Source organism: Apodemus sylvaticus, chromosome 3 (assembly GCF_947179515.1).
Source record: "Apodemus sylvaticus chromosome 3, mApoSyl1.1, whole genome shotgun sequence".
In the NCBI taxonomy this organism is placed as follows: Eukaryota; Metazoa; Chordata; class Mammalia; order Rodentia; family Muridae; genus Apodemus; species Apodemus sylvaticus.
The window spans coordinates 7,716,114-7,734,255 of NC_067474.1; the positions used below are offsets into that span (position 1 = coordinate 7,716,114).

Sequence of the window (18,142 nt, forward strand, 5' to 3'; positions counted from 1 at the left end):
GAGTTTAAGACAGAAGATTCTGGGTCCAGCGGTTGTGTCAGCTGGCTGATTTTAAATATTAAGATTGTCTGGTGTTTTCCATTGGGCAGGAGAGAATGTGCAGCTGTGTGGCAGTCAGTCGGCAGAGGCAGCCACAGGGGTGGGTGGTCAGTGTAGAGCGATCGGGGCTGAGTAGACAGCCCTCGGGTGGCTCCTGGTCCCATGCCTAACCAGAGCAAACATGCGGTTTAAATTTACACACAATATAACTTGGAGAAAACACAGTCTCTTTAACAATGGTGCTGAGCCGGCAGTGGCAGCGCAACACCTTTAATCCCAGCACGCAGGAGGCTGAGGCAGACAGATCTCTGAACTCAAGGCCAGCCTGGGACACAGAGTGAGCTGCAACAATCAAAACTACACAGAGAAACTTGGGGGGTGGGGAATGGTGCTGAGAACACTGGGTTTCCACAAATAGGCGGGTGAAACTATTAAGTTGTCAACTCTGGAAGTCTGAGACAAATGACTGAGGTGCCTATTTGACCGAGTACACTCAGACCTAATCTATTACAGGGTATGGCTAGCAAACCCCCTCTACCCTGAACATTGCCCTTCCCCCAGAGGTTCTTTCACACACACACACACACACACACACACACACACACACACCAGCCATTTTAGTTACCATCCCTCTTTTGTACATTTGGCCTTCTGACTGCCGCACCTGGTTCCCCTCTCGTCCCCCCCTTCCCCTTCCCTCCCCTTCTCCCCACATGGCCAGCTCGCTCTGATCGCGTCCATTCTGGCCTGCCTAGGGCTATGCTCTCTCATATCTATGTGCTCTCTCCTCCACCATACCTACAAGTAGCCATGTCCTTTCCTTTTTTTTTCCTTTATTTTTCTTTTTTCATTCGAAAACTACATCCATAGTTTTCACTCCGCACAAAAGTTGATTAAAGTTAGATTAACGATCTTAATATAAGACTTGAAACTGCTAAAGGAAATCATACATAATATAGATTTAGGCAGAGGTAAAGATGTTCTGAACTGGACTACACAGGAAATAAACCCTGACAAATCGGGTTCCATAGCATTAAGGGTCTTTTGCACAGCAAAGGAAATAATCAGCAGATTAAAAAATACTGAGAAGGAAAGAAAAAATTTCCAACTGCACATCTCTCTCTCTCTCTCTCTCTCTCTCTCTCACACACACACACACACACACACACACACACACACACACACATACACAGAGAGAGAGAGAGAGAGAGAGAATCATGCAATTATATAATGTGCTAATGAATTTAACAGAAACTTCTCAAAATAGAAAGTACAAATGCTATTAAACATTTCAAATATGTTCAACAGTCTTAGTCATCACGGAAATGCAAATTAAAATGCTGTAAGATTCTACTTCAGTCCAGTCAAAAATAGCCAAACCAAGAAAACAAATAACAAGTGCAGGGAAGATGTGGGGAAAGAGGGGCTCTTACTTGTTCCTAGTGGATATATGAAGTTGTCCAGCCACAGTGGAAATCAGTATAGAAGCTCCTTAGAAACTGAAAATAAAATTACCTTATGACTCAAGCATGCAACTATCAGGTATATAAACTGAAGGAATCTGAGTCCATAGACCACAGACATAGTTGCATGCTTTTATTGGTTACTTTTATATTGCTGCAGTAAGACATCATGGCCAAGGCAACTTATAAAAAGAAGGTACTTAACTGGGCTTACAGTTTCAGAAGGTTATTATTGTCTATGGTGGCAGAATGAAGGCGTGGCAGCTTGAGGAAAGAGCAAAAGCTAAGAGTTCACATCGTAATCCACAAGCAGGAAACAGAGAAACTAACTGAAAATGATGAGTCTTTTGAACCCTCAAAGTCCAACCGCAGTGACACACCTACAACAAGACCACGCCTTCTAATCCTGTCCAAATAGCTCTAGCAACCAGGGGCCAAGTATTCAAATATACAAGCCTATGAAAGCAGTTCTCATTCAAATCATCACATTCTACTTCCTGGACCTCATAGGCTCCTGCCATATCTTAATGCAAAAAGTATTTAGGCCAACTTGAAAATCCCCATAGTCTTTCATAGTCTCAAATACTGTTTAAAAGTCAAAATCCAAAGTCCAACATCTCTTCTGAGACTCTGTAAGGTCAAAAGGCAAAAGCAAATTGCAAGGGGGGATGGGCTGGACCACAGTGAGGACTTACTGGATCAAAGGAAGACCAGCGGGGACGTCCCAAGCCCTGTAGCAGGGTGTCTGACACCATGCCAAGGGCTTAGATCATTGTGTCCTCAGCTTCGTTACCAGCAATGGACTTTTCTCTCAGGCTGATTCCACTCCCTGGCTACAGCTGCTTCAGCAGATGTCTTGTGACTTAGGCATCTTCACCATCTTGAGGATCTCCAAGGCTGCATTCAGTTGCCTTTCAGACCCTCCATACAGGGACTCCTATGCCATTAGCTTGGCCTCGGCATCTCTCTGAAGACAGAGGAGGATTCCGTGGCCCTTTACTAGTATATCCTCCAAGAGTCTAATGGCGACACTGACACTGCCAGGTTGGAGAGACTGCCAGACTGGGGAGAACCCCTGGCTCTCTTGAACCGTGTCTGCAGCAGCTTTGGTTTACTGTTGCTTTGTAGGAGAACATTCCTTAGGCCTTTTCCTTTCACAAATGAGTCTTACCTGGGGCTTCTTGCCTGGAGCGCGCCCACCCTTTCTTCGAATAGGGATCAGACCTCTTCTTAATCCTATCTCTTTCAGCACAAACCTTGGGTCCAACATTGAATTCCCTGGTGCTCGTGTTCTCTTCAAACTGTTTATTTTGTGTGTCTTTTTTCCTCATTTTCTTTCTTCATTGTAGACCTACTGTGACAGTTTGCATGCTTGGCCCAGGAAGTGTCACTACTAGAGGGTGTGGACCTGTTAGAGTAGGTGGGGCCTTGTTGGAGTAGGTGTGCCACTGAGTGTGATCTTTAAGATCCTTATCCTGGCTGCCTGTTCAGTCAGTACTCTGATAGCAGTCTTCAGATGAAGACACATAACTCTCAACTCCTTCTGCACCATGCCTGCCTGGATGCTGCCATGCTCCTGTCTTGATGATAATGGACTGAACCTCTGAGCCTGTAAGCCAGCCCCAATTAAGTGTTGTCCTTATGAGAGTTGCCTTGTTCATGGTGTCTGCTCACAGAAGTAAAACCCTAAGACAACTATGTTGGAGTAATTACAAATAGCCAAGGCATTATTTGGCTCTCTTGAAATCTCTTCCTCCAAGGAAATTAGTCTAATATTCAATTTAGCTTCATTCTTAGGAAGGGGGCAGAAATCAGTCACACTGTTTGCAAAAATCACAATTATTGATAGCCCAGATTCTACTATTGTTCCCTTCCCGTTTGGAGCCAGAGCTCCATGTATAAGCCATCACGGTCTTCTAACCAGTTTTCTATCCCAGAGTCCCAGAGCGTTCCACAGTGCTGAATAGCGACACAGCCAGGTTCTTCACAGCACGAGCTTGCTTTCAGTACCAGTGTTTATGTAAGTTACATTTCTACTGCTATGACGAAACACCATGACCAAAGCAACTTATAAAATGTTTATTTGAGTTACAGTTCCAAGGGGTTAGAGTCCATGATGGTGGACCAAAGGCAAGCAGCAAGTAGCTGGGGCAGCAGCCGAGAACTCACATTCAACACACAAGAGACAGAACGAGAGCTCACAACTCAGCACACAGCAGAAAGAAACCAACTCAAAATGGCACATGTCTTCAGGAACCGTAAGGCTCAAGGCCAGCGAAAAGCCTCCTCCAGCAAGGCCACGCCTCCTGATCCTCCGCCAGCAGTCCCGCCATGTGAGCAGAAGCAGTTTTTACCCTGCAGAGCGGTGGTCACATGACTGTGCCAGTCTGTTACCGTGCTCATTCTCCACGTTGCTCTTAGAGACCTCAAAATTGGTTGTACATCTTTCAACTGTTTAGGACCTCTATATCTGTGGGACGTCAAGCCGTGCCAGGAAGTTTGACAAGGTAGAGCAGGTTGAGACCCAGAGACTCAGTGGGCACACACCTGAGGCTTAGGTGACTCCCTGCCTCCTGCCCGATTCCTGGCCTGGAACACGTGCCATGCTTCTAACATTAAAATAAAATAAAATAAAATAAAATAAAATAAAATAAAATGAAATGAAATAAAACAAAATAAAAGTGTGCTATGATAACGTAGGCACAAAGCAGAGTTCTCCATGCTAATGAGGTACCTAGAGGCCCAGAGGACTTCCTTCTTAAGCTTCTCTTCCCAAACATCCCTCCCTGCAAAAGGTATTTATTCTCAGGCCTACCCTGAGTAGTGAAATATGGTTTTATGCATTCATTTTCTGCCATGACAACAAACTGTTTAGAACCATGGACTGTCTCTTTCATCAAGATCCACCAGGGTAAGTCAGGAAGAAGGCATTCAACTACAGAGCCTCAACTTAATTCTCCTGCAAAAGGCCTCTCTGCGCTTCCAGTCACAACCATCACGAAGCCTGCCTCAGCCAATCCACGGACAGTCAGCCGTGGGACAAGCCAGAGCTCCCCTTCTCCTCCCCCACCCCACCCATCAGCCCCGTTCTGGGTTAGACACTGTTCCCAACTCTGTGGGGCCCCACTCCATTCTTGGCTCTTCTGTGACTCCCAGTGGTGCCTGGATGTCTGAGAGTCTGAGAATCCCATAGCCCTGGCCTCATCGCAGGCCTGGAGACCCCCAAACCAGTTCCAGGTTTCCCACATCTCAGAGTCCACTTTCCCGCCCCTTCATATCACCAGCCTGCTGTTCCTCTCCCTGTTGGTGTCTTAGGGCTTCCCTACAGCCCAGCACCCATGCCAGGAGCTGTAAGCACAGTCAAACTCCCCAAGCGGCCGTGTCCAGCGGATACAGACCGACGTACATCGATGCACGACACACTCGACTCCACTCACGTAGCATGCCATCCCATACTTCACAGAGAAAGCCAGTCTCACCGGGCTTCTCCCAGACTGTACACACACATTTTTCTTCTGCATAGTGAAGTCTGTCTTGGTTTGCTGGAGGAGCCACCTCACCATTAGCATGGCAAGAAGACACACTGTGCCACACAGTGTCTGAAAAGGCTCAACTTGCCAAGCCATTTCTTCTGTAAAGAATGAGTGATTTAAAATGACTCTCCTAAAAAGTCAGACCAAAGTATCAGAAGTATCAATTGCTCAATTATTCCCCAAAGGAGTAGGCTAAGGTAGTGAATACACTCTACATCTGTTTTGTTTGTCATATTTTGATGGAGATCATAGGATCTGTGCATTTTCTCATAAGTAACTTTTTAACTCAGAATTTTTAAGTGGGAAGCAATGGTTACTACTTGCTGATTGGAAAAGACAGCAATTACATCACTTTCACTTCAGACACTAAGCCAACCTATTTCCCTTGGCAAGGGTAGGCTAGAGAGGAAGGTAAACAAGCCCCTCCTGTCTGCACCGATGGGGTCACGGGATCACGCAAAACAAGTAGAAATGGAGGCCAGACAGAGCTTGGTCCTCCCAAACTCCATTTTACATTTATAAAATCGGGGGAGACTGTGCCGGTTAAGAGTTAAGGACTACGTGGGATTTTAAGAGTTGATGATTAATGGGCTTTGGGGAGATAGATCAGTTAGTTAGTAAAGCCTAGCTTTATAAACATGACACCCTGAGGTTGATCCCCCAGACTCTCTATAAAAATGTGGGGCATGGTTTCTCATTTTTTTTATAATGTCTGTACTGGGGAGATGGAAATAGGGGACTCCCTGGGGCTGTCAACAGCTGGCCAGTCTGGCCTGAGTGGTGAGTCCACGTGGTGAAGGGTATACACAGTTCCTGAGTCATCTGAAGTTGTCAAATGGTCTTCTGCCTCCGCAGATATGAACAGACACGGTTTTTTTTTCTTTCTTTCTTTTTCTTCTTTTTTCCCCTTTCTTTCTTTTTTCTTTCTCTTTTTTCTTTTTTTTTTTTCCTGTTGTGGAGAATTAAAAAGGAAAGTCCGGAGGTGGCTCTTGGCAAAAAGCACACAGGTACAAGTAAACATTGGTTGCATCACTTATTACCAAAGGTAAACTATTCTTCATAGCGCCAGCCGGCCATTCCTCCCCCCAGGTGACTCAGCAACTCCCAGCACCAGCCCCTGCTAGTGGCCTTCCCTCCCCATCTCTGGAAGTTAACCACACGGTGCAGCAACGTCGGGCGTGCTGAGGGACGCGCTCAGCTACTTGGGAACAAGGCCCAGAGACAAGCCAGGCTCGGCGACAGGGCGGCCTTGGCCAGTGTGAGCGGGTCAGGCCACACCACGCCACAGTCGCTGGGAGCACATCCCCTGTCCCCACCCCACCTCCCGGCTGCCCCGCCCGCGGGTGGCGGGCGGGCTCAGACAGCGGCTGCCAATCCGCTCCCCGCAAAGCGCGAGGTCTCACGTGATCGGGCGAGGCTCCGGGTCACGTGGGCGCCGCCCCGCCCTCTGGGTCTGCGGTCACTGCGCGCGGTGTGACTTGGAATTTAGGTGCCGGCGGTCGCCGAGGTAGAGATGGCTGCCGCTCTGCAGCGCATCGAGCAGCTGTCCAGTCGGGTGGTGCGCGTTTTGGGCTGTAACCCGGGTCCCATGACCCTGCAAGGCACCAACACGTACCTGGTGGGGACCGGCAGCAGGTAAACGCCGCCGCCGCCCCGATCCCCCGCAGCTCGCACACCCGCCTGGCGGCGGGGAGGCAGCGAGAGGCCAGGCTAGCCCCCTGCGCGTCCCCGAGCTCCGCGGAGGACAGAGCATGAGCAAAGCGCAGACTCCCCAAGTCTGAATCCCGGTTTACTGGTGGTGACCGAGTGAGTTTACAGGAGCCAGTGTGCTCATCCACACTTGAAATCCAGTGTTTGGAATGCAGTCGCCCCAAGTTCGAGGTCATCCTCGGCTACATAGCCCATTTCAGGCTTGATTGAGTCATATAGCAAGGCCCGTACTCCCAGGCCCTCAAGAGTTTCTAGTATTTGCTTCTTTGATTTTGTTTTGCCCAGAGCCTCCCAACATGAAAGCGATTGACTATATTGAACCCAGTCTCTTTCAGTAGAGGGCAGAATTTGCTTCCAGTTCAACCGGAGTCTAAACCCGAAAGAGCAACCCAGCCTGTGGGTAGGAGAAACTTAACTCCTTTCGCTTTTTCTACTAATCGTGTATGACAAACATAACTTGCTTGCATTTAAAGTCACTATTATATTTACCCTTCTAGAGTAAAGCACATTCACAAACATCTGACTATCAGGAAATGGAAGTATTCCAAGTAGACATAAAAGGTTAAGCCCAGAGTGAGTAAGGCCAGGGTAAGGTACAGGACCTGTAGACTTCTGCACTTTTAGCAGCGAAGTGCCTAACCTCTATAGTCTGAGCTGCGCTTCCTCAGCCCAGGGCAACCTCTGCCTGTGAGCCATTCTAAACTCATTCTGAAGTCAGCACCTAAGCGGGAAATTGCAGATGGTCTGAATAACCCTGAAGACTGCCTTGTAGAGATTGCTGTATGGCCCCAGTAAATTCAGCACAGCCTGCTTTTCCTCGAGGGTTAAAATAGATGGCAGGGTTTCTATGAAACCAGAGGAAGTTACTAAGATGAGCAGTTTCTAAGCACGAATGTCCACGTAGTCTACTTAAGTGATAATTTTATTTTGTATAGGCTATTTAAGTAATAAGAAATGGTAAAATAATTAATATGCAGATTGTACTACTCAGACTAAAGGGTGTTTAGAAACAAATATTAACTGGGTCCAAATCAGATGTTCAAGACTGATGTCGACTGTTCAACATCACAAAAAAGGTCTAAGATTAGCTATACGTGGCGCTGTGTGCTGAACTCAGTGGCATTGTATACTTCTGTTTCTGCTAACTTTGGGCTCACTGGCCAATCCCTCCTTGCTAACCCAACATCCATTCTCCATCTTCATCAGAGCTTTGTACTCCTCTAAGTACAATGCTAACTTCCTGTTATTCAATTACACTTGTGTGCATACATGCATGTGTGAGTGTACGTGAGAGCGCACACGCTCGCCAACTTTTTGAATTTACCTAGAATATAAACTTTTGAGAGGGAATTTCCCCAAGGTAGGAAGCCCTTCCCTGAATAGCAAGAGCACACTGTGTACTCAGGTCCTAAACTGATGTTTAAAAGAAAAAGCAAATGGAGCACTAAGAATCTTCTCCCCTCTCCCTTTCCACTTCTTCTTTTTTAGATATTTATTTATTTATTCATTTTTTGTATGTGAGAACACAGTTGCTATCTTCAGACACACCAGAAGAGGACAATGGATCCCACTACAGATGGTTGTGAGCCACCATGTGGTTGCTGGGAACTGAACTCAGGACCTCTGGAAGAGCAGTCAGTGCTCTTAACCCCGAGCCATCTCTTCAAGCACCCTTCCCACTCCTGACCATGCACAAAATATGACCAGTGGCCACTTCTGCTGCCATCGCTAGACTGGCCCGTGCCATCTCACCTTCCCTTCCGTAAGTGGCCTGTGTCCTCAGACTGTGACCCAAGACAGGCCCTTCCTTGGGTTGCTTTTGTTGTATCACAACAATGAAGAAGTTAACACACTGCCCCGTTTTCTACTCTCTGTTGTTCAGATGTTCATCCCTGCTTCCTTGACAGGCGTAATCTACTATCTGTTTATTAATAACACTCAAATTTAAAACAGAAGCCCAGCTTCAGTCAGGCTCATAGCTGGTGGCTTTCTTAACTCTCCTCCATTACTGGTGTTCTTCAGACTGAACCTGTCTGTCCTATTAGAGCGAAGCACAGGCCTTCCTGAATTGGTGGCCCCTGTCTTGTGAACAGAACTATCCCCATATTTGAGCAAACAAAACGCCTAAACATGCCTTAACATTTCTCTCCCCCTGGCACACATCCAGGCCATCTTGGAAATGTGTTTTTGACTACTATTAGCCCGTTCAGTTCTTGCAGAGATGTCTGCACTAGCGCTGTCTGGCTTACCTGCCTCTGCTTTTGTCCCTCCTCAGGCTATTCTCCCAAAGGCAGCCATCTTGTTTACCCTCAAAGGCTCTGGTCTGACCATGCCAGTGTTCCTAGTGTCCCAGAGGCTTATTTCTCCCTCCAGACTTTAATAAAGTTTTCTTCTGATTTTTCCACTTCACTCGCCCTTTAGAGCTCACGTGAAATGCCAGTTCCTTGTGGAAGTTGGCCCTGACCTCTTAGACTATGTAGGTTTTGTGGTGTTCATCTCAACTGTAGGGTTTTTTTTTAAGTATATGTATGAAATCCACTGTCTCTCTACTTGGTTATCTCATCATAATGGAAGATCAGTCAGGGTTTATTTCTGTATTCCCAACCCCAAGTCTTAGACAGCAGAGGTGGCATAGTGAATCCTTACTGAATTATTTGCTTACATTTGTCTCTTAATGTTTGCTTTTGTTTGGAGTACTGACAGCTTTAGCTGTTCTTCATCCTTTGTTTTGGTTAATTTGTAGACATCACAGTTCACTAAATCCCTAGTAGACCTATTCTGACATTTAATATGCCCATACTCAATAAGCCTTTTCCAGGATATATAACAGTCTTCCTCTGTTCAAGAACCACTGATAGCTGACATTCCAACCTTCCCTGTCAAAATTACTTTGAGGACAGATTTTGTACAGAAAGAAGTCCATAGAATTTAAACTGGTTTTGGTGTGGCTATTGCTTTGAGAACTTCATATTTGAGTACTGTATTTATATGATTTGCTCCTCCCTGTCCTCCAACTTTTCTCAGATTCATGGCCTCTTTTTATTTAAGTGTCATTGTTACATATATGAACATATAAATACAACCTCCTGAGTGCTTTTAGTCTTTCTCGTAGGTATTTGTTTAGGGATGCCCACTTAGAATTAGATAACCAATCAGAGGGCTCTTCCCTGGAAGATTGACTGATTCTTCCTCCCAGCACCACTAATTGCCTGTAGCTCTTTATCTAGGGCTGGGGCCCTAAGATTTCTTCCGTCCATGTTAGCATGTCAACTGGTATTGTCATTTTTCAGGTCTTGTGTAGCCGATCATACAGTTGCATTTCATGAGTGCCACCTCCCTGTCATATGTGGAAACACTGTCTTGCAGCAGACATCCTGATTCTCTTGCTTTTACAAGTCTCCCCAGCCACCTTTCTCCGTTCTCTCTGACCCTATATGTTGGGCTTGCATTGTAGATGTATCAACCAGGGTTGGACACTCCAGTCTACTAGCCTTTGCCTGCTTTAGAATCCTATTCCTTAGCTGTGAGACTTGGGGTGAGATAATTATCTCACTAACATGGTCTCTATCTATACAATGAATTTGATAGTATCTTCATCATAGGAATAGCATGCAGATGCAGATGAAAGTATTACAAAAGTACATTACAGTGTTGGTTATCGCTTCTGCTTCCTTGTAATATGTTGACAATACTAGGCTCATAGTAGATGGCCAACAGTGTCAATGATTTTGGGTGAGTGGACAAAGGGCAGTTAATAGATATCTGATTGTTAATATAATATCTCATTAATATAAAAGTCCTATAAAACAATGATTCTACTAACTCAGTTGAGTTTTTCTCTATTCATACAACAGAGCATGTGTCTGATATGTTCCAGGCACTAGGTTCTGCTGAATGAATCACTCCTAGGCCTCTGCAGACCCATCTACAGTGTTCTCTCGAGCCTTTTATGAATACAGCTTGTATTTACAGAGACCTCCTGAGACAGAGCTGTTGTCTGTGACGGCAGATCGTGGAGTGACTGATACGCTCAGAGATGACTGAACATCACAGTAACTATGCTTAGACATTGCACATCGCATGACCAGAACTAGTTTTCTTTTCTAGAACTGAAGCTTTATTTATGCCATGAGGAATGATTTCAGTGCTAGCTAAAGCAATGCTGCCCTCCAGAGTCGCAGTCAATGGCTCTCATGCCGGCCATCATTGGACCTTGGATAAGCCTGAAAGACCTGGGATAAATCACTTAGCCTCATTTCTTTCTCTACAAAATATTATAATAAACTCCCTGGATTGATATGAAGAGTAAGATATAATAAATATGAGTGCCAGGTAGTTTAGTTCTAAAATGCTATCTGTATTATATTTTCCTCCTTAATAGTTGTTCAAACTCTTTCTTTTTGTTCCCCCAATTTATAACATCTGGATACTGCTCCATTCTGAGCAGGCTGCGTTTGTGCCAGGTCTTGCAGAAGTCCTGTTAGCATCGATCCAAGTGTCCTTCCTTTGCCAATCTCAATGCTATTATGCCAGAACTGGTCAGTTAGGCTCCCGAAAACAAACAAAACCCTGCAAAGGCTTGGGAGCCACTTTCTCAACCTCCAGAGGCTGTGTTCACTCAGACTTTGATCTGCAAAGAGGAACACAGGCATTCCAAAAGATCTATGTTGTGTGTTAGTAGAGTGCAAGCAAACGTGTTTTTTTAGCTCTGTTAATTTTGTTCTAACTTTTGGTCACTATGATATAGTCTGGACTATAACATTTTAAGTTCAATGTTAAACTGTCAGGTGTTTCACAACTGCTTCTTAGGAGGACAGGGCAGGGGTTTAAATATTATCATAAGGGACCGTGTGGTTTAAACATTTACAGCATTCTTGATACAAGGCATGGAAAGATTCCTTTTAAAGACCTTAAGGCCTTCAGAGTCCAGAAAATAATCCAAGTAATGCTAGGAAAAGAACAGTAAGAATCTGGAACATTTTTAAACACACACACACGCACACGCGCGCACACACACACACAACAAACCAAAAACCCCCACACAGAAACAGCCAAAAAAAATTAAGATCACGGCCTGAGGGTGTTTCATGATATGTGTGTTTTACTTTAGTGTGACTAAATGACAGAGGGCCAAGCATTCCACAGTGGATTCCAAATGTAGAAATAAATTGATGAACTTGTGTATTTTCAGGCTGCTTAGCACTGGACAGCCACTTGACGTTGTCTCCCTTCGAGAAGGCCACTCTCCGTTCCCAGCTTTCTTCACTTGCCTATGGTTGTTCTGTTGGGTTGGAGCCCTGTGGGCTTTTCTCATCCAGTTTTTATGACTATTGGTGTCCTCCTTGTTCAGCCAGTGTTTGGTGGTTATGTGGTGAGACTCTGTGGGGTGCAGCTTCTGACGGCACTAGGAGATGAGTCCTCACAGGAGACTCCAGGCCTCTTACAGCCTCTCTGCCCCGCCTTCAGAGTGTTCCCTGAGCCGCAAGTGTGCAGCTGTTGTGGATGTAACCAGTGGAGCAGGGCTCCACAACTCTGTATCTCAATTGGTTGTGTGTTTTTGTAGTAGTCTCCATCTGTTAAAAAGAGAGGTTTTGGGGGCTGGAGAGATGGCTCAGTGGTTAAGAGCACTGACTGTCCTTCCAGAGGTCCTGAGTTCAAATCCAAGCAGCCACATGGTGTCTCATAACCATCTGTAATGGGCTTTGATGCCCTCTTCTGGTGTGTCTGAAGACAGCCACAGTATATTTATATATAATAAATAAATCTTTTTTTTTCTTTTTTTGGATTTGGTTTTCTCGAGACAGGGCTTCTCTGTGTAGCCCTGGCTGTCCTGAAACTCACTCTGTAGACCAGACTGGCTTCGAACTCAGAAATCTGCCTGCCTCTGCCTCCCAAGTGCTGGGATTAAAGGCGCACGCCACCACCGCCCGGCATAAATAAATCTTGAGATAGGGAGGGAAAGAGGGAGAGGGGGGTGTTTCCTTGATGAGGGGTGTTTATCTGTGGGTATAAACCTGCTCAACAAGAGGAATACCATGCCTGGAACTGGAAACCTAGCTAACATTTCCGTGCTAGTGAAGCTATGGATATTGGAGGAGAATCTACAACTTGTAATTTACTAAACCAGCATGATCTTAACAATAATAAACATATACTGTTTCATCCACAAATAAGACCACATTTCTTTAAGGGTGTGTTAAATTCTGGTCCTTGAATTTATAACCCATCTGGAGGGCAGAGCGCGTAAGAGCACATGCTCTGGCATCAGTATATGAGTGGATGCTGGTCCTACCGTCTTACTGCAGAGTAACCTCTGAGCGTAAGGACGAAAGGCCTGCCTTGGAGAGTTTCAAACGGTGCTGTGTTTACTTTGTTACTCAGGTGCTCGAGAGCCCCGCCGACAGCTGTAGTTCACATTTATGAAGTTCTTTCCAAGAACTTCCTTGCAGTAAAATATTGATTTAAACTGGAGTAATATGTTCAAAGTAAAGGTTTATATTTTCTTTACTTTAATGCAAGTTATCTATGTAAAGGTGTGATAATGTGAACTTCGGGTTCCAACTGTGATTGTCTTCCCTGTCATTTGTAGGAGAATCCTCATTGACACTGGAGAGCCATCAGTTCCAGAATATATCAGCTGTTTAAAGCAGGCCTTGGTTGAGTTTGACACAGCAATCCAGGAAATCCTGGTGACTCACTGGCATTTTGATCATTCTGGAGGCATAGTAGACATTTGTAAAAACATCAATAATGGTAAGCAGAAAACCATTTAGCATGCTTGAGAAATCATTTATAATTTAAGCTTTCAACTATACTGATATTTTTAACTGATAGAACATGAATACTGTCAATTTTAGCAGAGGTGACGTGGGAAACTTTTCTTTCAAATCCTCTCTTCCTTCACACTCTGATAAATGCTTCAGGCTCTGTGACAAGCGCAGCTTCAGCCTTTAGCGGCTGTTGAGCATTTTCTGTTTGTCAGGCGCTGTGCTGGACACTTCCCAAGGGTGCTTACTGTAAGGTGGACACAGTTAGTGTCTGTCCCCAAATAGATTACCTGAGGCCTTAAGGTAGCTTTACGACAGCTGCTGCGATATATGGAAATCCAAGCTATGTATCAACATATCAGTAGTTTTCTCTCCCTGAAACCTACTTAGTACTGACATCTTTCCTATTCTCTTAAATCCTTTATTCTGCCAGCACAGTCCTAGACTGAGACAGCCATTGAGGGGCTGGAGAGATGGCTCAGTGGTTAAGAGCACTGACTGCTCTTCCAGAGGTCTTGAGTTCAATTCCTAGCAACCACATGGTGGCTCACGACCATCTGTAATTGGATCTGATGCCCTCTTCTGGTGAGTCTGAAGATAGCTACAGTGTACTCATATACATAAAATAAATCTTTTTAAAAAAAAAGAGAGAGAGCCACTGACCAATCATTCAGGCGCCTACTGTGTGTCAGGTACTGGGCGTGCACAGACACAGCAGTGAACAAAAGCAGAGCATGCTCCCAGGAGCCTCCCTCCACACAGGAGCATCCCTGAACCAAGCACACCAGCCTGATACCACAGATGACAGCCGCAATACAGTCACCCTGAAGTACAGCATAAAATTATCTTTGGGATTTCCTGAGAGAAAAACAGTTGTAGGTTCTATACAAAAGAGCAAATATTTGTAAAACTACCATTCAGATAATACAAAGAAGTGAGAAGAGAAATTTGACACAGATTTTTATAGCTACTAAAATGTTAGTGTTTTGTTTTGTTTTGTTTTGTTTTGTTTTGTTTTTCCTGAGAAAGGTCTTGCTGTCTGCCCTTCTGGGCCTGACTGAAGCCACACAAGCTGTGTGTAGATTGGTTTAGCATGGAGACGGTTCCAAGGCCTCCGCTTCTGCGTGTTCTCTTCCCTGCATCCCCACGTGCTGCACCCTGACTCCTCCTGGTTGTACTATAGCTATCCTGCTTTGTAGTGTTTTACTGTTTAGTTGCTGCTAGGACAAGTGTGGCTCAAGTAATTTTCAGTGCTGGCTACATGTATTTTTTTAAACTACATGTATTTTATAGGCCGTACTAAAATATATAAATGCCATTTACACAATTTCTTTGGCACAATAGAGTAAATTTGGAGCAACTGATGACAGACATTTTTTAAAACAACCGGTTTAGGGCTGGAGATTTTACTCAGTGGTTAAGAGTGTGCCGTACCCTTCCAGAGAACAGGAGTTTGGGTCACAGCACCTGTGTCAGGCAGTTCACAACCATATGTAACTCTGAACCCAGGATCAGATGGTGTCTTGGGCATCAGAGGCCCCTGTGGGCACTACACACATGTGGTATACATTCACACAAACACAAATAAGTAAAAACAAAATATTTAAATTAAAAACAGTCAGTATGGACCACACCTTTAATCCCAGCACCGGGAGGCAGAGGCAGATGGATCTCTGAGTTCAAGGCCAGCCTGGTCTGCAGATGGAGCCCCAGGACAGCCAGGGCTATACAGAGAAACCCTGTCTAGGAGAAGGGGAAAGTCAGTATAAGTGTTATTTCTCCCTCTGTCCTCAATGCCATGCTTAATCTTTGTAACGTCCAGTCGGACGGACTGTCGGACAGACCGTCGGCTGCCATCCCTCCAGGTTCTGTTTGATCTCCACCCTCTCACCCCACTCCTGCCACATAGCTGCCATATTGACTGCCCTATTAATACTGTCACGGATCTTACTAAAAACTGTCTAGTGGACGTAGTGGCCAAGTTAACACCCGCTCTCCTGTCAGTCATCTTACCTATTCAAGTGTCTCTGCTCTTCCTAGGCAGACAACATTTTCATTAGACAAGATGGCGGCTTGTCTCAGTCACAGCATGCGCGCTCCCAGACCTCTCCTCATGTAGTGCTGCTCTGCTCCATTCCAACTCTCATGCCTATCTTTACCTACTGCTCCCCGTAAGTCATGCCTCAGCCTCTGCCCCAGTCCCAGTCCTCTCGTCCTACCTGAGCTATCTCTTCAGCTCCAGGAATGTCCACTACGTGAGAGCTTCACTTCCCCAGCTCTGTCCGACTTCTGCTTTTACCTGCTGTAGTTGCTGTCCTAGTTAGATGGCTGACACTGCTGAGTGGAGAAGCATTGGTTTTCTTTCTATCAGTGAGGAGTGAGGTGTGTCAGCTGTCAGGGTTGCCGTCTCTGGGAGCCGTTTGAGCACTACCAGCACAGGTGGCCTTAGTGTGAACTGCAAGGTGACTCAATCACTGTCACGTGGGCACCTAGAGAAAGGCGCTCACCCTCCAGCTCTCTCCATCAGACTGTCTCCCCGTCACCTCCCGGGCTCAAAAGCTAGCTGAGATTATGAGGATAACTTTACATCCTGTGTACACAGAATAGAAATGACTAGAAAGCCTCAGTGGCTTTTATGTGACCTAAAGGGTCATGGAGACAAGAGCACGTTGGGAACGTGTGAGCTAGTTCCATCACAGAGGTACAGTGCTTTAATTCTGTTGTCCTGTAGTCCGGATGCTAGGATTTTGTGCGTCCATTGGCGGGTATCACCTGTATGAGGGCTGGTCTCTTAAAAAGACAGAGTATGACTTTATATATTTACATGTTTTATGACTAGGCACTACCTATTGCATTAAAAAACTTCGACGGAATCCTCAGAGAGAAGAAATTATAGGAAATGGAGACCAGCAATATGTTTATATAGAAAATGGAGAAGTGATTAAGACCGAGGGAGCCACTCTCAGGTAACTAAATAGCCCTGACTTACAGCCTGTGTGTATGCGTTATAGAGAGGATGAAGACAATGTGTTTGCATGTACATGTGAAGAATCGTGAGTACAGAAGAAATCTGACGCCTTTGGTGCTCTCAGGAAAGAGAAAGAAAGGGCTTGCTTATAAAACCGGGAAACAAAGACCCTTCCCTCAATCTGCTCTCTTTAATTGTTCTTGGTGTTGTTTAAATTCATACCACTGTTCAGAAATACAGACTTGAGAAGACTAGATACAGGCATGACTGCTCATAGACATGGGAGGCCAACTCAGGAGTGTACTGTGAGCTCAAGGCCAGCCTGTGCTACCTAATAAGTTCCAGGTTGACTTGGTTACAGCAGAAGACCCTGTCTCAGAAAAGCAAATTTATTTATTTTAAAAGTTAAAATTTCCTCCGTGGATGAATCGGGGAACTACTTAAACCTCAATGGAGGGCCTTTCCCAATGTTCTCACTTCTAAAAAGAATAAATAACTACTCTTGGGGCCAACCTGTTCCAGAGATAAGTCTTTCCTGCTCTGATTTTCTGAGACTGAACTAATGATAGTCCTCTGTCTCCTGGTCTGCCCTGCCTTCCGTGTCGGAGCGCCCACCGCGCTCTGCACTGGCGTGTTACTCAGGATTACTTTTAATCTTTTAGCTGTTTTTCACCCTTACCATTTCCCTAGCCCCTCATCAAACTCGGTTAGATTTTGCCTCAAAAGTGTTAAAGGCAGCAAGATGGTCAGTGGGTCAAATGTTTGCTGCCAAGCTTGGCGGCATGCGTTCAGACTACATAACAGAAGTAGAGACCGACTCCCAAAAGATGTCCTCCTCCCTCCACAGACACCATGCCCCCGCCCAGCACCCACATATAAGTAAACATGTAATTAAAACAACTAAAATGAAGCACTTGCTGGCTCTGTCTCCTGCTGCTGCATCTTCTCTAACTGGCTGTCTCCAGCCTTTCCCCTTTCTAAAAGTCTCCCTCCACCTCTGTTACTAGAACCTTTGATGAGTCCCACCAGCCACGAGATGTTTAGTTCCATGGTCTAGCCCAAAACAATGTTTCTGGTCTTAACTCCCTGGTCTGCCCCTCTCACAGACGTGAGCGTAAGTGCGTGCGTGAGCGTAAGTGAGCGTAAGTGCGTGCGGCATGTGCTGGCCGCCTTTGTTTACAGCTCCCCTTTCCCCAGGCTCTGTTCCTCCCCCCAAGGCTCTTCTCCCTGGTCAACTACTGTTTTCCCAGTTCACCAGTTACTTTGAATATTCAAAAACATTTCTCAGGCACATTAGTCAAAAACAAAAGGCTTCCTGATTGTGAGAGGCCTCCAGGCTCTGCAGGACCGGAGCAGATTGCTTTGATCCTGCTTCCAAGATCCACACAGATTGCAAGTAGAAAAGAACAAGGGGAAAGTTTCATGTGGGAGGTTTCATGGCCAAGCTTTCTGTTGCACTAGCTAGGCCTTCAGTCATGTTTCCTACCTGATTGTAGAGATTCAGGGATGTAGAGTTTAACCTCATGCCGAGGAGAAAGAAGAAAGAAATAGGATTGGTAATTAGCTAGTCATCTTCTTACAGGTGTGGTTTGAATATGCTTGGCCTGTGGGAGTGGCACTATTCTGGAGTGGGTGTGGCCTTGTTAGAGGAAGTGTGTCACT

At 45.5% G+C, this 18,142-nt stretch overlaps 1 protein-coding gene across 2 annotated transcripts in view; it reads left to right on the plus strand.

The window, feature by feature from the left end:
- The first annotated feature begins 6,473 nt into the window (after positions 1 to 6,473).
- Lactb2 (lactamase beta 2) overlaps positions 6,474 to 18,142 on the plus strand; it is a 32,873-nt gene continuing 21,204 nt past the window's right edge. For both annotated transcript variants that reach the window (XM_052175940.1, XM_052175939.1), the window contains exons 1-3: positions 6,474 to 6,670; positions 13,335 to 13,498; positions 16,352 to 16,478. In XM_052175940.1, the coding sequence (XP_052031900.1) occupies positions 6,549 to 6,670; positions 13,335 to 13,498; positions 16,352 to 16,478 (413 nt within the window). In that variant the 5' untranslated portion in view covers positions 6,474 to 6,548. The remainder of the gene's footprint in view (positions 6,671 to 13,334; positions 13,499 to 16,351; positions 16,479 to 18,142) is intronic.